Source organism: Harpia harpyja, chromosome 7 (assembly GCF_026419915.1).
Source record: "Harpia harpyja isolate bHarHar1 chromosome 7, bHarHar1 primary haplotype, whole genome shotgun sequence".
In the NCBI taxonomy this organism is placed as follows: Eukaryota; Metazoa; Chordata; class Aves; order Accipitriformes; family Accipitridae; genus Harpia; species Harpia harpyja.
The window spans coordinates 29,779,336-29,801,372 of NC_068946.1; the positions used below are offsets into that span (position 1 = coordinate 29,779,336).

The 22,037-nt window shown below is 39.7% G+C and overlaps 1 protein-coding gene across 1 annotated transcript in view; it reads right to left on the minus strand.

Moving 5' to 3' along the window:
* PPP1R1C (protein phosphatase 1 regulatory inhibitor subunit 1C) overlaps positions 1-22,037 on the minus strand; it is a 57,465-nt gene that overhangs the window by 32,180 nt on the left and 3,248 nt on the right. Inside the window, 2 exon segments of the mRNA XM_052791344.1 lie at positions 1,183-1,220; positions 21,924-21,984. Of these exon segments, the coding sequence (XP_052647304.1) occupies positions 1,183-1,220; positions 21,924-21,984 (99 nt within the window).

The following is a 22,037-nucleotide window of genomic DNA, read 5'->3' on the forward strand; positions in this document are numbered from 1 at the left end:
TAGTGTAATTATACCAACGTATATTTAGCAAAAACTAACTGGAATATATTCAAGTGCTAAAGCAGAGCAACTTTTGCAAAATGAAAGTGGTTAAATTGGTGTCCATATTATACCAACTTGGAATATGTCCATATACAAAGGATAATAAAACTACATAAGGTCACACACATAGCTAGCTTTTGAAGACATAAGCACCCTATCACATTCCTAAGAAAAAAGTTAAAAAACAGCTGTGCATAGGCAAGCTTTATTTTTTCTCATCTAATCAATTTCTAGTTTTATTTGGTCATAACGATGTTGATTTTTCCCAAATATTTGAAAAAACACCTTTTCCCTGAGTACTTTGACTGGTATATAGTCTGTGAATTGTCGTCAGATCTATTTCTTCAAGGAACATTTGAGACAGTTCTTAAGAAAACCACTTTCACACAAGTATGGCCAATCCTATTACCTTACCTTACCTTATCGCAATGGATGGAATGATAACATTTATAAATTAAAGGTTGTCTTCTTTTGAAAGAGAAAGCTATTTATAAACACTGTGGGATAGGTTGTTGATCCTCGCCCCAGTAAATCTTTATAAGTCTGTATTTGAGTCCAAATTTGAACCAATCAATACCTCCTACTGCTATTTAAAGCACTGAGCACTGCCTGCTGCTCTGAGTAATGGGTGAAGGAGAAAGAGATCAGGGAATTGCGGGAGCTAGGCAAGGGGAGGTTAGAAAATGAGATCGGAGGAGCCGACTTAACTCTTGTGCAAACAACATCAATGCGCTGCCTGCTGTGGGCTTGGCAAATGACAGGAAGAGGAGAGAGGAGTTTGCAATGCTTTTGTAGACCAGCAGTGACCTGCAGACCCAAAGCGATGCTGGATGAGGTGACCTGGCAGGGTCACCTTGGGCCAGGTTTGCTATTATTTGCCAGGGCGTGGCAGCAAGGGGGAAACTTGCCTTTCTCACTTCCCTGCTACAGGGAGAAGGAAGAGCCGGCACAGCTGAGACACAACGTAGTTTACACAGCCCTGGTCTGAAAGCGGTTGTTCTTAAAAGGTTGCGTTACTGAAGATAGCGTGATAATGTAAATAAATATATTAACCAGGATGAATCAGTGAATTTCAAAGGGTTTTTACCAACAGACCTATTTTGATGATAAATATGTTTTAAAAAAAAAGATTTCACTTACCTCTGCCTGTGAGATATTTGTTCTCTTCTCATCTTTTTCTAGAGGAAGAAAAGATACGGAAAGAGAAAAGTTAGTACAGAAGCGCTCCTCAGTGACAAACCTTGAGACTTTGCCCTGAACCCTACAGCACTATTGTAAATAAGAAACTACCCTTCTAATTTACAGCTTTTCTTTCTCTTTTTTCTTTCTTTCTCAGAAAACCAGAGGCCCTGATTAGCATTTAGACATAAGCACTATGGCTAAAGCACTTAACTCCCATTTTTTGTCTGTGAATTAACAGCAAGCGATGGAGTGCCTTTAGCAGCAGGTCCTTTGGCCAGGCTCACAGCAGGGCTCTGTGCTCAGCGGTGGCCATCGGGATACGTGGCTGTTTTGCCCAGGGACTGCTCTTTCTTCTATGGTCAGAAAAGGCTTTGTTGCCAAACGGTGTACAGCAAACTCATGAAGGGCTCTACTAGACTCAAATAATAACAAGAACCTCACCTCGGCTAAGTTGTTAATATACCAACACTGGTACTGAAGAGCACCTAAGAGTAATATGTAAAATTAGCAAACCAAAGCTTAACAAAGACTAATCTTTCATCTTAAAAGTTTCATGACATTACTGGACTGAATTTTTTCCTGGAACTGCTTACTTTTGTTGCTTTAATGTGTTTTGGACTATAAGCATGGCAGAAATGGTCAATACTAGAGATTTCTAATGAAAAAAAGCATCTTTGAGAACCTGTCTGAACAAGTAAAATTGTATGAAGCAGAGGTGGGTCAAGGATCTTCCTAAGTATTGCATTTAACCAGTTTTTGCGTGAGATTAAATTATTTTTCTACTGTTGTCTTGATGTGGTTAATGGCCAGAAAGTGTCTGTCTTCTGATGATGATTTCCCAAATATTTGACAGAGATCATGTAGGATCTTTGGTGCACAGTAGTTTGGAGCTCTAAAATAAAATGCCATTAAAAACAGAGACATCAATCTATCACTGTACCAACGCCCCTTCTTCTAAAATTTTCCGCTTGCAGATATCACTGTGCAATTTCTGCTGAGGTGTGGCAGATCTGTAAATGTATGTCTGAGGGAAGAATTAGGTCCGGGCAATATCACTTTATATCTAACTCATTCTCTAGATATTGGCTGCTTGTGGTTGGTGTGCTGTGTGTGAGAGGAAGAGCCAGTCCAGGCAGATGGATTGCATTTTCTATCGTATTCTTTACTGATGTATCTGTGCATCTTGCAAACATTAATTGATTTACTGGATTTTTTCAATGTATATATTTCCCATCACCTTTATATGAAAGACATTCAAACAACTCATATTTCAGGTTAAAAAATGTAGTTGAAAACAGTGCTGATGATTACTAAAGCATGGTCCCACAGATAGATACAGAATTAGAAGGGACAATCAGGAGGCCAGTTCCTGCCATTGACATTTGTATGAACTTTGGTAAGGTGACTAATCTCTTCCTTGACTTCCCTACCTTTAAATAAGTATAGCAGTGCCTATTTAAGTATAGCAACGTCTATTTGTGTTTGTAAAGCACTTTGGGGTGTGAAGTTAAGTTGGCTAAATGGGTGATTATTTATGTGCTTGTAATCTTTTTCTTATTAGTTGTATATCAAACAGACATGAACTTCAATGATTCAACAGTGGATTTTTTTTTTTTTTTAGTTCAGGATCCTGGATTTAGTTTGGAGGCTGAAATTTGAATAAATCAGGAATTTTCAGCAGAGAACAATGAAAAGTAAGCTATGTCCCATTGCTTCCTGAAACTCTAAACTTGCCCAGGTTAAAAATATGTTTTGTAAACCCAGGCTGAAGCTTGCATGAGGAACAAAAACTGCAACCAGCAGCTTTGTCAGGTCCCAGGTCTTGTTCCTTGTCCTGGTTTCAGCTGGGATAGAGTTAACTGTCTTCCTAGTAGCTGGTACAGTGCTATGTTTTGAGTTCAGAGCGAAGAATGTTGATAACACTGATGTTTTCAGTTGTTGCTCAGTAGTGTTTAGACTAATGTCAAGGATTTTTCAGCTTCTCATGCCCAGCCAGTGAGAAAGCTGGAGGGGCACAAGAAGTTGGCACAGGACACAGCCAGGGCACCTGACCCAAACTGGCCAACGGTGTATTCCATACCATGTGACGTCCCATCCAGTACAGAAACGGGGAAGTGGGGGGGCAGGGATTGGCCGCTCGGGGGACTGGCTGGGTGTCGGTCGGCGGGTGGTGAGCAATTGCACTGCGTATCATTTGTACATTCCAATCCTTTCATTATTGCTGTTGTCATTTTATTAGTGTTATCATTATCATTATTAGTTTCTTCTTTTCTGTTCTATTAAACCGTTCTTATCTCAACCCACGGGTTTTGCTTCTTTTCCCGATTTTCTCCCCCATCCCACTGTGGGAGGGGGAGTGAGTGAGCGGCTGCGTGGTGTTTAGTTGCTGGCTGGGGTTAAACCACGACATTCCTAAGGATGTGCACAACTCTAATCCTTTGGGCTTGCACACTTAGTGTTCTTAGTAGGGTAACATTAAACCTACCAGAACTGGAATGTTTCCAGCCTTTCCTTTCACCCAGCAGCACTTATATGACAGGCAACTTTGGGAACAAGAACTGGTCCTGTATGGAGTTAGAGAAATCATTCATATCCACAGGGCAAATTGTGCCAATGAATAGCATCAGACAACGTGGAAATTTAAAAATGACTTACAAAATTACATAAACAAGCAGGTTTTCAAATCCAGTAAACAGAGATGAGAAATTAACCTAAAGGAGCAAAAGAGACAAACCTGAGGACATAAAGTGTTTCAAGTCAATTGTGAGATGAAGGGAAAGGTAGAGCTGCTTGGAGACGCAGTTTGGTCACTGGTACATTTTGGCATGCATTTATTTTTGAGGACAGAAAGACCATTGCATGCTTATTTTTGACAGGCATTTTGATGGATAAGACACAATGGAGAGTATAAATTTTTAAGGAGAGGTGACAAGGAATGGGAACGAGGGAAGCTGAGATCCCTGAGTGCCATAGACTGAGGCAGAGAGTAGAAAATATACAAAAACTCTTTCTGTAGAGGATGAGGAAAAGACAAAAGGCAAGGGGGACATGGAAGGAAAATATAAGTGCTTGTGTGCAGCTGAGGTAGTAATGAGAGACAGGGACAGTGCGGTTGTAGCAGAAGTAAAAGGGGGAATTTAGTGGTGGCAGAGCAGAGCTGGAGTGCAGTGTGGGCTGGAGTTCAGTCAAGTGCTCTCTGCCAGGGGAAATACACAGAGCCATATTGGTCTAAGTGAAGGATTACATTAATACTTGGTGTGAACAGTCTTCCTTGGACAAATAGTATTTTTCTAGTGTAACTTATAATGCCTTGAAAGCAGTCTAAATAAATTAATGAAAGCATGTTCTTATAACAGTCTTACTAAGAAAGTGTCCTTATGAGAGTCAATGCATGTACGAATCGATGCTCTCAGTACAACAGGTCAGTTCTGGCATCAAGAGATTCCACATAGAAAATCTCTGTGACAATATGATTTATGATGAGAATGGAATTTACAAGGTAAAAAAGAACATTATCATTTAGCTACTGCAAATCAGATATACCCTCCTACAGAAGTCAAACAAGCCACATGTTTCCCACCCTTAAATCCCTCTCAAATCCATTGACAATTATAAGCTAAGTTTCTTTACTGAACTCTTTGATCATAAATTCCTTTTGAGAGGGGTCAGGAAATAATCGGAAACTAAATCACAAATATCAGACTGTGATATCACTTGATTCACAGGAGAGAATAAAATCCCTGGTTTCTCAATCTCCTTCAGTTCCCATTGACTACTGTGCAGTCAGGACTCTGCTCACAAAAAAAGCCTAGTTATACAGGACGAGAAATTTCCTTATCATGTTTATAACAAGGCAAATATATCATGGAGAATTCAAGTGATTGGCTATTGCTCTCTTATATGAAACAAAACCCAAGCTCTCAGTAGATAACTTCTCCCTAGAGATTTAGTCTCTTTTGGGGGCCAGGAGGGAAGGAGACTTTTTAATGATGCTCCATTTTCTTCCCTGACAGACCATAACATCGCTTACAGAACACAGTACAGCTGTATTATACTCCAAATCTGAACATATGGCATTTTTCCAGTTTAACTTATTCTTGGCTGCTCTAATTAGCTAACAGGAATCTAATTACTCAAGTCATTTCTTCACAGTTTTTGTGTTTTTGTTTTAAAGTGGTATAATAGAAGTCATATGAAGAGCTGAGAACAGGTTTGTACATACCCAAGTTACTGGAAAGTTGAGGTATGTAAAAATAAGATTGGAACTTTGTTTAGAGGTTTTTTTACACCAGTGCTGAGGAAAAAGCAGCTGAGGACTTTCCCCTGTGCTGGGTGGATCATTTCCGAGGCTAGTGTGACCCTTACCTCATGTAGACTGGACTAGCACCTGGCAAATAAACAGGATTTCAGGCTTTAATCAGTGTCCTCAGGAAGAGAAATGGTCATGTTCATCAATGAAAGGTTCAGTCTAAAGCATATTTCCATCAGTCCAGATATGTACACAGACTTTCTGAAATGAAACCTTAGTTCTTCAAGGAGAGACACTTCTGAAAGTCCATCTACCTGCACAGAGCCCCTTTCAGCATTAGACCTCTAAGCTTTAGTCTTTACCCAGGGCAAAATTTCACCCACTTGCAGGGAAACCTGCAAGATTTGGCCCACCTATATTGCTGAAATACGGAGAAAGAAACACCAAGGGATTTGTCTCCCAAATGCTCTTGTTAGCAGAGCTCTTTTGAATGTTTATTAGCAGATCCACCCAGCCAAGCTGATATAAGCTGAGCTACCCCAAAGGTGTCATTATATGAGGCCAGAAAAGAAATGAGTGGAAGGAGGCTGGTTATAGCCAGGATGACAACTGCTTGATGTTGCTGGTCACTTTTTCTGTGAATCTCCACTGTTGTGCAAAGAGCATGACCATGCTGGGGGAAGCCTTGTGGTCATTTTAGAGTAAGATCAAAATTCATCTGCCTCTCTTCTCCCACTGGATAATGTTAATGCACTTGGAGCAGCTATGCAGGGCAAGAGGTGACCTATTTTAAAAGACTTGGCCTCTGATATCACCCATGGGCTCTGCAGTGGAGTCATCCAGCAAAGGCTTATCTCATCCAGCTAAGTACCCTGCTTTCTTTCCCCTTGGCAAAAGCAAATAAAAGCCTTTTCTGTAGGGTTTCAGTCAGGCACTGGAGCAACAGAACAGGTCGGAGAGGCCGGCTTTTACACAAAAGAAACTCAGCAAGAGGCTGGTATAATTGTTGGAGAAAGCTTCTTGTAGAGAGTTTGGAATTTTCCTTGGGAAAGAAAAGCTGAGAAGTTTCAGATGAAAGTCACAGGGCACTGATAGGGCTTTGGATTTGGTTAGTTTTTGTCACAGTGTCTGAATTTTCTCTTAAAAATAATAAACACGATACTCTCTAATTGCTCAGATAGTAGAAATAGCCCATGAGCCGCATGCCTGTAACAGGTTTTAGTTAAAGAATGATTTAAACAAGAATGGTTGGAATCTGAAAGAAATGAGCATGGAGACTTTAAGGACACAATGTCACTGTCAGTCTGGAGCCTTCTTATAATCCTGCCCCTACCCTTGTATAAACTGTGCCTCTGGAGAGAGCAAAGTAGATAAACAGAAGCATGGAGCCAGCCTTTCACATGCAAACTTTAGTGCAGAACACCCCAAGCTAGAGACAAATCAGATAATAATGATGTTATGAAGTACTTCAGTCAGTTCCATTTCATTATTTTTGATGAAATGTCTCCATGGCCAAACAGTACTATGTCCATGAGCAAAGCTTTCTCTCTCAAAAAATGTGAAAGAAATGAACCAATTGCTGACTTCTGATCAATGTGCTTGATGATGACATACAGTTGGAAAAGGAAAGTCATTTTCCTGGCTCTGGCTCCATGTAGTCATCTCCTGTGATGAAGAGGAGGGTGGCTCTCTCCTCCTGCTGCAGGGTTGGGGGATGCTTGTGTGCTTGGGCAGCGGGCGGCAGAGCTCTGCTCCCAGCCTTGCTGTGTGCTAATGGTGCAACAAGGCAGATCACCAGTTTCAAAACCTTACATTTAAATGGCACAGACCCACACAATTTTAGGAACTAAGAAAAGAAATGGATAATTTCCCAAATAATTCTTCATTCTGCTGCCACTTAGTGGCAGGCAAACTTGAAATTTTCCGAAAATTTGGTTTCAGTCATTTTGCATTTTGATTTCTTCATCAGTAAAATAAGGATCTTTTTAAATTTACCAGCTTGCCTCACTGGTGTTTGACCACTGCCATTTGTATTTGCCATTGACATTTATAAAACAAGCTCATTGAAATCTGATTTAGAAATTGACTGGCCTAATATTATTTGGTTTTTCTGCTATCAAAGCTACTTTTGCTTCCCCCCAGAAGACAAAGTAAGATCAAAAAATACTTAATGCTTTGCTTTTGCCAGAGTTCTAACTACACATTGCCAGATGAGCTAGCATCTCATCACTTTTTACTAAACCACTGAGGTAAGAAAAGGAAAAAACTCCAGAAAGACAAACGTAAAAAATGCTTATGTAGTTAATAGTTTGACTTTTGCTTGCTGGTTTTTATTTGCCTGCATCTATCAGTGAAAACTTGACTACAGGTATAGATGTAATTACATTTAATTACAAAAAAATATTCTGGTAAGCCCTCCTGGCGTGAGTATATGTTTCTGAAAATCTTCATATTGAAAAAGCACCTCATTAAACTCCAGTATCCCAGCTGCTGCGGCAAATGTAGCTGGAGGGTCTGCTCCCCTCCTCAGTCAAGTGCTGACAAGAGAGTGCATACATTGCGGTTCTGCTGCATCTCACACACTAATCAGCATCTGAATTACTGCCTGGCCCTTTAGGGAACACTAATAACATGATTTGTATAGGAAATATTAATAAAAACTTAGGGGAGAGAAGAATTTGCTATATACACAAATATTTGCACGCTTATTCTATCAGGTGTTTGCAGTTAAGGTATGTAGCGTGGGAAAGGTCCCACGTTACCCTGACAGCACCATCACTGAGAGACATCTCATCACTCTGGCTCAGAGACCATAGGGTAGCTTCTCCCAACTAGCTCCAGACTGGAACCAGCCCTTTGTAGTTCACTAAAATGCCACAGGCTGGATGAAGCAGCTGTTTGGACATTTAAAATTTTCTTTCCAGGTAAATTAGCCCATTTATATTTACACAGCTCTGTATTTCCCACCTTCAATATTCAAGTAGCCACTACTAGTACTGAGTGTAGGGGCAGCAATCTCCTTTGTTAGACCAAATCCTTCCTCATGGTGCTCAAAGTCGACTTCTAAAGGAAAAGAACGATCATCTTTTTCCTCCCAACACACACAACAGCATCTGATCCAAACGGCATCTATATTTCTGAACATCATACAGACAGTATTGAAGGACCCACTTTCAACTGCACAGCCATAAGAATATAAAATAAAACCGCCTTTCATAAATTACACAGATCAAAATTTCTTTACAACTTACATTCTGAGACCATAATCTGGTTTGGAAGAAACTGGAGACATTACAAACCTCAAATGTGAATCTAAATGTATTTGTTTATATCACACAAGTCTCAGAAGGGAATTGTAGTGCCTGATTCACCACCTTGTTATTCCAGTTTCATGCTAGACTCATGGAAATCAGTCTAGTTTCACTGGCATTAAACTAGAATATAACAGTGATGAATCAGGTCTGCAGCCTTACCACAGAGCAGTCATGCAGTATTACAACAAGCACAAAAAATCATCCCTCTCTTAAGGATTTTATTTTCAACTTTCATTCTCCCTCCCTATGATACCTGTTAAATATAAATATAAAACAAATTCTAAATAAGTCCCATAAATCAAATATAGCTCTCAAAATATACGTTGGAAGAGAATTCAAATTTAATTCTTTATTTTCTTCCTTCTTATTAATAAGGACTGAGTTGTTCTGTCTGCCTCCTTGGTGTTACACTTCTGCCTGACTCTGTGGTCTTCCAGCTGCTGCCAGCTCTGTAAGGCTTTTTCTGATACTTTCCTGGCTTTGAATGACAGAACACAAAACAGGCTTCATGGAAAAACCTGTCATGACAAAACCCTTCCATGCAGAAGTTTCTTTTCCTCATAGCACAAGAGACCCTGCTCTGCAGCCCTGCTCCATGAGAAGGTCAGCTGAGCGAGGAGCGTGGAGCAGAGCTTCCTGACATGAAGTCCCTCATCCATCATATGGGGACAATTACAGACTTGGCAGATCTTCCCAGGGAAAGTAATCAACCCAGGGAGAAATACGCTTGAAGTAAACATTCTGTTTGGATAACTAATGTAAAGATTGACTTTAAATCACAACACAAACAATAGTAGGCTCGAAGTTGCTTTCTTCTAATTGCTTTCTAAGCGGCACAAACTCCTCTTTGGTGAAGGAAATGGAGATGGCTTTCAAAGAACAACTGACTAAATAAGAGGAACCAGGAAGAAGTAAGTAAAAGTCTTTTTCTTCTTTTGATCTCTCAGATGAGACATTTTCTGGACCCAATATAAATTTCTTACTAGATTACCAGGAACGACCCTGAGCTAAACTTTTCTTATAATTTGCAGGTGACCAGTGTGGACTGATGGCATCAGAGCTGGGAGGAACCTCTGGTAAGAGCACAGGGTGTCCCTGTGCGCAGAAGCTCTACATCAGGGTCTATCTCTATTTTGCTTCAGAGCTCCCTTAAATTAACTCATTCCAAAAGAACACCATTTATTTAATAGCAAAGTACTTCTTTCCACTTCCAGCACAACAAAGTTAAGCCTAATCACAAATCTGCACTGCCTGTTACACTCCCACCTCCTGCAAAGAGGAGTTCCATCAGTGTCAGTGCCTGGCTCAGCTGGGCATTAAGGGGAGCTAAGAAGTGCTCCAGACAAAACGACTCCAGCACAGGAGTTCAACATATGGGGAGGGCTTCCCAGGGCAAATATTGTGGCAAATCTATGGTCTGCATCAGCAAAACGAATCAGGCAAAACAGAATTTTTGAGGGAAGTGAAAGACAGAAAATTATTTTACCGCTGACTTTATTAGGCCATAAGCAACAGGAAAGTTTGCCATCGACTTGAAAGTCAAGATTTTATCCCAGATATATAGTATGAGTTTGGTAAAAAAAAAAAAAAAAAAGAAAAAAGAGAAAAAAGGCAAACTACTTTCTTATTTAATGAACTAGTTCTAGAGTTCGTGCAACTGGGAAAGAACTTCAGCCATATGTAAACTGGCTTCTTAGTCAAGAATTATCTAAACTAAGTAATGACAGTCACATTAATATTCACTGCATCTTTGAAAGATCCAGGTTAATTCATTCAACTAAGCAAAAATAAGTGAGACAAACTGAAGAAAATTGTTGTGATCGGTGATGTGAAATTTAAAACCCTTGGCCTATTGGGAAGGTTGATGGTAAACTCAAGTCTCAAAATGCGCAAAGTAAGGCTTAAAAGATATATGATGATCTACATATGTCTCTCTTTTATGCACATCTATGTAGGATGATTCAAATCTCTCTTTTAGATTGAAATATACATAAGAAAAGTTCCCTTATTCTTGAAGCAAATAAAATGCAAACCAGGGTGACACTGATTTTCTGATGTGAGCCAGAAGGGGAACCTGACAGCCAGCATTTCTGGGTGCCCCAGGTGGTGCTGGAGGGCCAAACTGAATGACAAGAAGACCTTGGAAAAATAGACTTTCACAGAGATATGGAACAAGGCAAAGGACAAGGACTGGAAAATAGACCAAAAGCACAGTGTGGTGTCTCAAAGTGTGTCCAACTGTGTAGTGGGAGAACTCACCGCATTGTAAGGTTACGTCGACACAGGGTCTATTCTGACACAAAAGCAGCCGTCAATAAAGATTACATCTTTGCTGCATGGAGTAAGGGCAGTTTCCACACTCACAGCACAACCTCACCTGGCCTGAAACCTGACAGTGAAAGAAAAGACTCCCATGAAGGAAATAGGAGGGCACTGGAGACAAAGACAGCTTTTGAGAGGTTAGAGGAGGGCTGGAGCCGCTGAGTGACTGCCAGCAAATACTCAGAGAAACAGCTTCGAAGAGCAGAAATGTGCCTCTGAAATGAAGGTGTGCAAGAAAAGCATATTGCCAGACTACTAAATGTTTGCAAATAATGGCTACTGTTTTACCAAATGTTACCAAAGCACGTACGCAAAAACTTCCCAAACAGCTAGCAATTACTTTGTCTGTTAACTCAGTAATAAAATGTATTAGTTTGCAAAAAGACTTAACATGTTCATTAAGTATTTTCAAATACAGAAGGAAGCTAAGTACCTTGAGAAGACAGTTACCCAGAGTTGTGAATTCATCAGTAATACTGAATAGTATTAGTAATGTGTTACTTTCCAGCTGCTTGCTTTCTTTATGTTCAAATGACATATTGAAGAGGTTGAAGATCTAAACACAACTGAGGCAAAGATCATGAAGAAAAATCCATGGTTACCAGAAATATAATACTAGCCGATCCCCTGATATACATTTAAACCATTTCCTAATAGCTTCATATGCAGGAATCAATTGTGATGGAAAATGGCTCAGAATTGACCCACTGATTGCAATCTTTGTATCAGAGTTACAGCTGCAATAGCTATCACTGCGTGCAGTTCCCTTCTCGGTTGTGAGCTGTAGGAGTATTCCAGGCTCTAAAATAAAAACCAGCAGCAGCAGCCAAAACTGAAAAAGTAGAATGTTTCTTAGCATGCTATAGCTCATAAAGCCATTAAAAAACCCCCATAGCTGAACAGTTGTGTATTGTACATTCTGGAAAGTGACATTTGCTAGGGGAGAAGAAAACAAATGCAAAACAATAAAACTCTTCCTTTGGCAGTGATTATTATTGCTGCCTTTGCAGTTTCCTTCCTTTTGGAATAATACCTCAAGGATTTCAGTAAGAATGTGTTGTAAAGCTAGTCCTGGCCAACTGCTCACAGCTTGCTTGTGGTTAGAATGCACATGCATAAAGATCCTCCCATACAGGTATCATCTTATGCATGAATCAAATGAGCTACTAATAATAGTACTTCTTGGGGTTTACGATCCTTTTTACAAAAAGAAGATGCAAATACCAGTTTCGTGAATTCATTGTTTGGTTTTCTAAGCTTTCAAAGCATTAGCAAAACAAGGTTCCATAATCTCATTCTCACCATCAGCACAACTAGGTGGGATGGAAAAGACTGAGCAATCACTGTTAACTCAGACTGTCAGCTGTCATTTCCAAAGGCATTTGTCAGGATTTCTGCTAACCTCACTACATACTAGAGACAGAGAGGGCCCTGGGTTTTATTTTATACATCTCCATCTGTACTGTCACAATCAGAAACATGTCGCTGAGATTCCCGTGGAATTAACTGTTCCACACCCTCCTACAGGATATGCTGTACACATTAAAGCCCAAGTCACACACTAGCGTCAGCATTTTAGGAGGCTTGAAAGCACATTTCTAAACAATTACAGCCCTGCTTTCTACTTACTGTATTTCAAAAACAGACAGTAAAAACCTAATGTTGATATGGATCAAAAATCTTCTGGATCACAATTCTTTAAAGGGAAAATTCTTCTTTCTCCCCTACTCCCCCAAATCACTTTTTAGTTCATCAGTACAATTTCACTTCAAAGAGAATAGGTTATAAAATAGCACTTAGTAATACAAACATGTTGCATTCAGACCAGCTGGGCTTGTAAGTTAAATTGCTCCTTGATTCTGTAGCTGTCCTGCAGATCCTAATATAACAGGAAGAAGGTCCAGCAAGTGCTGCAGCTATATGGTGGATGATCCCAGAGATGCTACTGTTTCAGGGCGGTTAAAGAAAGAGCAGGAAAGGTTCATCCAGATCTTCTTTGCTTTCTGCCACCATCTGACAACAGCTGTGGCAGGGAACTTCAGAAAGACTTGAAGGGAATACTCTCACCACAAGCCACTGAGTGGTGGAGGCTCAGTGCCAAAATGTTTAGGCTATGGCATGTCTAGGTACCAGGAGAAGCAGTACTGTAGGATGCAACAGAGCTTACTGCTTTATTGAATTTTCTATCTGCCTTGCTCAAGCTCATTTTCTGCCCGTTGTGACTCTTCTCTGCTTGTCTCATCAGAATGAAGGATGTGGCCTCAGGTGAAAAACACAATGTTTAAAATGCACATTCGTCTACTTAGCACTGCTTACTCTGTAAGTGCGGTTTGGTTCCACAAGATGAATAATGCCAGGACATTAATATTCTGGGGTATTTCTGCATCCCAGGTATCCCAGGGAAGACATGAACAAAAAGTGAGCATGTAGCTGTGCTTCATTCTGCTACTATGATATTCTTTTGATCCTCCAGTAAAGCCATTTGAGAAAAATATTAGAAGTGATAATTTTAGATACAGACACATGAATAGAATTTTGAGGGGGACAAGGGGAAAACAGAGCTCCTTCCAATAGACATATAGTTTAATTCTACCCTGGGACTGCTTTGGTTACTGTAAAAAGAGACTTGGCTGGTCCAGTTGATCTCATTTCCACCAGCTGGTGACACAGACAGCTCAGACTCACAGGGAAGCAAAGCTAAGCTCTACACCTCCCTGCACACTCTCTGAATTTCTGCAGCCTTGTGTAGTTGGCAAAAACTTTCAGGACTGATAGCTTTGTTTTGCTTAGAGTCTCTGCTAGCTTTTGGTCCAGATTCATTAAACTCCCACCTTCAGTGTATTTTGAAGTTTTAACTTCAGTTACTCCATATAAAGAGTTAAATTTTGTCTCTGAAAGCTCAATAAATGGGGCTATCTTGATTGATGCTTTAAGTGCAACCCCTTCCCAATATTCTGAACATAATGAGGTTACTGGATTCTCTCTCATCTGTCTGCATTATCTATTTATTCCGCACACGCCACCATGGTAAATGAGTGCTGCATTAAGTACTAAATAGTAGAGGTCAGACAAACCCGGTGCTGTGGTTTTTTTCCCCTCAGCAAGGCTAAAACATTTATTAATGGGTTTTAGTTTATTACCTGATTAAAAAAAAAAAAAAAGAAAAAATAATCAGTATTAGCACATTATTGAAGTATAATTTAAACATAATCTCAAAGCAAACTAATGTGACATTCTTATTCAAAACGTTTTGTCTTACAATGTTTAAATTGATTTAATTTCAAATAGCCTCTAACATTTTTTACCGTTTAAAAAAAACCAAACAGAACATTTGCCACAAGCTAAACTGGACCTATTTTGATCCAAACTTTTTTTTTTTTAAATGCCACCAACCCCCCAAATTGTATACTCATGTAGCTATATTAGATATAGCTTAAGTATTTTGACTATAAGAAGTAGGTAATTACACCTCGGCATTTCATTTTTTTAAATAGAAAACTCACCATCTATTCAGAATTCTCACCAAAACAAACTGTATGAGGTATATAAGTATTTGGCACAGTGCAAATCTTTTAGAGTTCCTCTAGCAAAATATTAAGCCTTATGATTGCAATAGAGTTAGAATCTGCCCAGCTAACTTCCTCACCAGGTTAGATCATTGTGCGTACTGCTGTTGTCTACCCATGGCACAACTCCTTGTCATGTTAATACGCACGGAGGTGATAACAGAGGTAAACAGTTGAAAGCTTATCAGTCCTGACACTGAATAATCAAGCATGTTACATGAAGCTGTATATATTAAAAATGATTTGCAAATAATCTCCTGGGGTGGCAGAAGGCTGTTTCTATGGTGCTTTTGTACGAGGAATGAGGAAAACGGATGAAGAGTACAAGGTTCAATTCTAAAAATACCTCCTTCACTTTCAGATAGTTCCACGGACATTGACCCTTCCAACGCAAAACCAACAGGAGGCAGGGAGCAGGAGGCACAAGTAATGTCATGGTACACATTAGGGGCTTAGCTGCACTGATAAATAAAAAGTATGTCGATTCACCTGTTGGGGATTTCAGGCTGGAATGACAGAAATGGGTTAATACAATTCCACCCACGCTAGGAGCAAGTAAAACTTTTTTTTTGGCTTCATGTCCTCTCAGCTGCACCACTTCTCTGATCTAGGCCAGAAATCTCTCAGCTGCACCACTTCTCTGATCTAGGCCAGAAATCTGAGTCCTGGTTGTAAATACCCAACCTCTATTTCCAGTCTGCCAGGCTGGCTCTGGCCTTTCCCCAGACCAGAGCTTTTTCAGGTGGTGTTTGCATCCCGTGCTCCCCCATCTCACAGAGGGAAGGCAGGCTCCAGTGAACGAAAGGGACTTGTTCTTGGTTTGACTAAATTTACTCAGTTCAGCCAACTAGACTGTAGTCAGGAGAAGCAACCAAGCTCATATGGGTTATGTGTCATGTAAAATGTATCTATGCAGTTGTTATTAAACACTGAAAATGAAGGAAACATGGATAAAAATAAACACAAAAAATTAAGTAAAATAAGTGACTTTTGACAGAACATGCACAACACCCTTTTGTTTTGACTTTCTCTGAGTAGTTTTCAGACCCTTCTCCTTGTTAAAGCGTTACTTACTGACTAAAGAGACAGTCCAGGCTCTACTCGGGCACGATATGAAATAGTATGTGTTTCCTTCTGTTTCACACTATGTGTTTTACACAAGGACTGAAACATTCCCAGGGAATGTTTTTATTTTTGAACTAATGTGTTCATAACCTCAAAGAATAGCAAAAATGCATCTGGCTGCTTCAGTGATAACCTTCAGTTTAGGCACAGCAGTGCCCAGTGCATCCCAACCAACTCACGCCTAGTCCTCCGGCTTGCTGTCTTTAGTATACTGCAGGGAGCATGACAGCTCTTTTGGCAGGTGATAACAATGACATATAAAATCCTCACCCTCCCATGAAAATGCGGCATTTTCATGAAAGACGCTAAGGAAAACTTTTTTTTTTTTTTTAAATTCATTGCTTCTGTTTGGAACCTGTGAGCTGTCACTTCTGGGCTGCATTAAAAAAAGCTCAAGCACAGTTTCCTGACTTTTTTCTTCTTTTATTTTTTTTAAGTCCCTGAACTTTTCTTCTTATTTTCATGGATGAGATCATGGAGTCTTTACTCACGCTGCATATGTGTGAGGAACTTATTCTGTGGCTTGTCCCAGGGATTTCTGTGAGCTTGAACTGCAGATTAAATTCAAAGTAACCCAAATGAAAGAGCATCCACGCATACTGTATATAGATAAGAAAAAGGGATGTAGTTTACCACTGAACATTTGCAGTCACACATCAGACTGCAAACAGCAGGATATTTTCAAGCACAGATGTTTTAATCTCTGTTCTGGAATGCCTATCAGCTGTCAGGTCTTATGCAAAGTTTGTTTTATATATTTCATTGTTTCACTGTGTCAAATAGTCCTTTCCAGCAGAGGCCGAAAGAACACAAAGGTCCTTACTGCCCTGACCAACAATGCCTGATGTCTGAGCATCCTGGTGCCATTGGTAATGTACACTGAGCTGTACCGGTCCTGTGATGTGAGGGGACACAAAGCTTTTTCATTGCTTATTGCCATACCTCCATGAACTCCTAGACTGAAATAAAAACAGACAGCACACTTAAATGGTATCCACATTCAGCATATAGAAAGGCCAACTAGGCTGACAAAAAAAAATACAGTTAATGACAGCTTTTATTAATGTACTGCTTTTCTGAATGCTTTATTACCACATTAGAAGCCTACATCTGCAATTGAAAACAGCTGCTATTTGGCTTACTTGCTTTCTATTTCCTGAATCAAAGTAAGCAGTTTGCCCTACCAGAATCTCAAGCTTTTGAAAAACGTATCAGTTTTCATGAACAGTGAGACCAAGAGTTCTCCACTGATTCAAGTTTCAGTGAGACTTTTGCCTAGGAAAGTACAGCAGAACTGCTTGACAATGCCCAGGAACAGCTGCCTCCTACTTAGGCCTTTTTTTGATCCCAGTTTATTTTGGTTTGGGAGAAAAAAAAAGTGACCATTAGATGCAAACCAAACACATTCATTCACCTAGAAGCATAATCTAACAAATATTAGTCACAAACATTAATGTTGGGTGAGCATATCGCATTTATCCCCTCAAGGATGTGGTGCTGGTATAGTTTGCATCATCAGAAAAGCACATCTATACAGGGTAATGAGATTTATTGTGCAGGGAAAGTCTGGGAGTGTCTAGAACCAATTCAGCATAAAAATCCTAATCTGCTTTGGGTTGTCATGGGATTGCCACAGGTGTAAGGACAGTTTTTCCTCCCACCACCCGTCTGGCTGTGGTGTTTGCTACTGCACTAAATATCGAGGCTGCTCCTGAGGCATCTCAGCAGACCTCTGAGGAAGTGGCAGTAAGCTGAAAGGTGTGAATCCGTCTCTGGACAACGGAAAATCAGCTGGGAACAAGACAGAAAAACTGCTAATGCCCAAAGACAAGCTGCAAGCAAGTTTCTTGTCTGGAGACAGGTACAGCTTGCTTATCTTCAAGGTATGATTTCCTGCCTTCAGAAAACTCAGGTGTACTGAGTTGTACTTGGAATATAGGTTTTATATTGCTTTTGCAGTGATAATCTACCCTTTCTGCTTTGAAATGAGATTTGCAAAATACAAAAAGGCAGCTCTGGAGAAGAGTTATCAAAACACATTGCTATGTTTTTCTTATTTCCAAACACCAAGTAACATTTACATTACAAGCAAGGAAGCCAAAACAGGCAACTGAGTAGAAAGGAGAGTTGGAAATAGCAAATACATAGCAAGTTCAGAAATGCAGAAGTTTATCCTAACGTTTACCCATATTCTAATGCTCCAAGAAGACTGAACACTTTGACACAAATTGAAGAGCCTTTGCCAGCCAGACTGCTTGATGTTGCATTGGCTCTGTGACAAAGTCAGTCCATACAGGAACGCTGGCATTGTTTTCTGATCAAAGCAAGCCCTAATGGCATTAAACCTGAGTTGTGGTCTGACATGTTTTCCTCTCTCAACCGTCACTTCTTTACATTGCCACCAGCTTTTTCTCGAGCCATCACAGTATGATATTCTGCTAGTTTAAAGCATGGTCAGACTTTTATTTCAGATGATAAGAATTGATTTTCATATATATTCTGCTATGCTTGGTAAAGAGACAGGAGGTTGTGAGTACATTATGGCAGTGCAGAAAAGGCTGCTTTCAGGGTATGGTGATATTCAGTTTCTGTTGGCTCCAATGATATTGCAAGAGAAAGAGGAAGCAGGAGAGCTTTAGCAATTTTTGGATTAAGCCCTTGTGCAGCATAATAGTTAAATGTGTCTATAAAACTAAGCATATGCTCATGTTCCTTTTCTAAAGGACAGACATGGTGCAACTGCAACTATAGCAGGATATGAGTGGGTTACCCCAGTAACCCATGTAGGCATCCTGCACAGGATGAGATGCTGCACATTTTTGTAGTTCTGTCCACTAATATTTGTCTTTGCTTCCACAGATAGTAAAAGGGTCTTATAATTTCAAATAAAAGTAAAACTGATTAGGTATCAGGAAATCAAACATCAGAAAATATAGCTCCATTGATGGCAACTGAAGAACAATAGGGTTAAGTACCTTCGTAACTTGAGTCTCAAATTGCTAGCTCTAACTTCTCTGCTCAGATGTGACATAACCCATCAAAGAGCACTTTTCAGAGCACTTACAGAAAGAATTAAGGGGTTGTTCTTTGCTACATTGCTTCACAAGCTTATATTGTCCACTGCAATCACTGTTGCTGCTGCAATTCAAATTTCTCTTTTGTTGACTTTGATCGCAATTATATATGATGCCAACCAGAGTGAACATGAGAAAACACGCCAGTCAATGATACTACAGGCTGGATATTAGCTCCTGCAGTCACATCTACCACCTGTCTTTAAATCATTTAGTGTGGTCTAACACTGTCTCCTTGGAAGCAAGGAAGCCAAGCAGAGTCTTCTTACAGTTTTTGAGTAGCTGTCATCCGTTTAAAATGACTTAGCCTTAGTAGATATTCCATCTTCACTTTATAGCACAATGGACCTGACCTAAATCAGTGAAGATAGATTCCTGTCAAAGCTGTAGTAGACATCGGGGATGGGTGAGAAGACTTAGAAGAAAACAACTATTTTAGATCTTTGTACAGCACAACTCAAACTGAATTTATTATGAAGTTCTGAAATGTCCAAACACATTTTACTGCCTTCTGGTTTCCAGATGGGTCCGCATCCAGAACACCAGAATACCACAAAAATGCTGCTTTTTTCCTGCTACAATCAGAAGCAGCTGCAACAGAATATAGAAAAATCTGATTCTTAGCAAATGCCTGTCTCTGTTTTTCAAAATAAAAGAAGTTTAGATAATTTGAGTAAACTTTTCAGGGGCATCCAAACATTTAGAATTGTATTAGGACACACATTTCAAACCCTTGGAAGCATATCCCTCACTAGCTGTTTGCTCCTGATGAGGGAATTGAAGTGCTCCAGTGGGTAAAATTCAAGAGACAGGATTCTGGTTTAGCCCAGCTCTAACTTAATAGGTGGCTTTGACAGTATCACTTAAACTCTCTGCTGCTTATTTTCCCTGTTGACCTAGGGAACCACGCCTCTAAAGCACTTTGTTGGAGTCTCAAGTTAGCACTCTAACTATTATTATTATTTTATTGACTGCAACCATGTGCAGTGATGAATTTAACATTTTTTGAGACAAATTGTTATTCAGCATCCCACTGAATTCTATTTAAAACCCAATAACCAACCAGCATTTTGGGGTTTAATCAGCAAGGTGTCAAGAGCCCCTAGAATTAGCTGGCTCTGAAAGCTGAAGGTCTACAATGATTTCAGAAGCTGTACAGCACCTTGCAAGATCAAGACCATAAGACATTTTTTTATTAGTTCTACTTCCATTGTAAAGCTATTTTCTGCCTTTCCAATTTGGCTTTGCAGTCCTCGTATTCAGCAGGTTTACATAGCTACATGTGCATACCCTGTTCAAAACACTTGCCCACATCAAGCATACCATATGGAAATATGCATGCACATGCTCACACATAAACTGCAGGGTGAGGTGCAGGAAAATGAAGGTGCTTTTAAAGTTTTTATTTTTATCTGACTTTATAGAAAATGAAAAAACAAGACAAGATTATAATTTAACAAAAGAATAGCTTCATTGACATTTGTTCCCAGTATCTAGTAAGAGGGGATAGTATCTAAATGAATAAATATAAATAAGTGAAGACGGTGAATACAAACTCTCGGGCTTATATGGAAGTTGACTGATAGTTGCAGCAATCCTGACTCATAATAAAAATGATTTATTTAAAGATTTATTATGAACATTGCAGGAAAGGAGATAACAGACATACACCACTTTATTTACAGTAACATTTCCTGTAAATTGAAAAGAGTTCTTATTCTCTGTTTGGTTTTGATTTGGTACTGTACCAAGTATCTGTTTATAAAAGGAAATATGACGGTACAAAGTGTACAAAGTGAATTGCAAAAGAGATTAACAGTCAAGGTGAGTTTGCTTTAAATTAAGTCCTAGCAACACAGACACTGTAGATCCCATTAAGGTAAGGAAAGTCAGTCTAAGGCAGATCTTTTGTGCACCATTACTGCACCTGAAATTCAGGCCAGAAAGCTACTCTCCAAACTGGGATTGGTGTTAGTCCAGCATCAAACACATGGGTCACTCTCAGTGTCAGAAGAATATAACCTTAGCCATATGCCATGCTTGAACCTCCCTAATCTGTGTGCTGTGCTGCAATGATCTCGACCCCAAGAGCAGGGCTCTCTAAATGCTTCTTTCTGCACATTTCTGGGGAACTTCAGCTACTGGTGATAATCAGAACCAGAGACCATCAGCACAGTGCGGTGAGTGGAGATCCTAATAGAGCTAAGATGGTTTTATTTTACTGAGGTGCCAGTGCATACAGTAATGACCTTAGAGACACATCAGTGAGGAAAAAGCCTAACCTACTTTTAAAAAAAGATTTAGGTGATGAAGAGATAAGGCAGGAAAAAAAATGTTGCAGAGCACTACAAAAGAAAAGTTTGATATAAAGTAGGTAGTGTGTTTCAAATGGATTCTGTCTTGAGGACTTTTTCCTGTAATCCATTTTTGCTGAGCTTTTTTGCTTATAATACTCCCTAAACAGCTTATTAGTGAGTCTTTCTGAAGTCACATTTATGTGACAAAGTATGTTGCAACCTCAAATCATCCCATCCCACAGAAAATCTTCTGGGAGGAGTCTTGGATGAAGATAATGTATTCACAGTTGAAAAGGAATAATGAAAACAGGTATCACATCTTTCATCGGAAAAGTAGAAAACAACCTGTTTTGCAGAAGCAGTTCCCTCAGTTGAATTAGCCCTGGAGCCACCCTGGTATCTCTAGAGATCAGAGAACCAAGACCAGGACTTCATGGATCTCCAAAGTATCCACCCAGGGAAAGAAAATGTTTGTGGACGGAAGTGCTGGATCTGGGTCATATTAATTCTCCTTGTACATAGAACAAAAGATTTACATGGAGGATAAAATGCTGAAATTATTGACATTATCTGGAGGCTAGGAGTTACATGTATTCATGGGGTTTACTCCAAACAGTTCTAAGATCCATTATTTGATATGTAGTGCTATGAAATTAATGCTGGATTTTTAAAATCATGTAGCTAATAAAACCAATTTGCAGACAATCTTGTGTATACAAGTTCAATGGTTTAGAAGGTATGTTGGCACTCACCCGGGGGCACGTGTTCATTCATGATGACAAGTGATGCTGGTGTAGGCCTTCTTTTCCTGATCTGTAACAGGCATAAACCAAGAAGAGTCATTAGGGTCCCTCAACAACCTCACA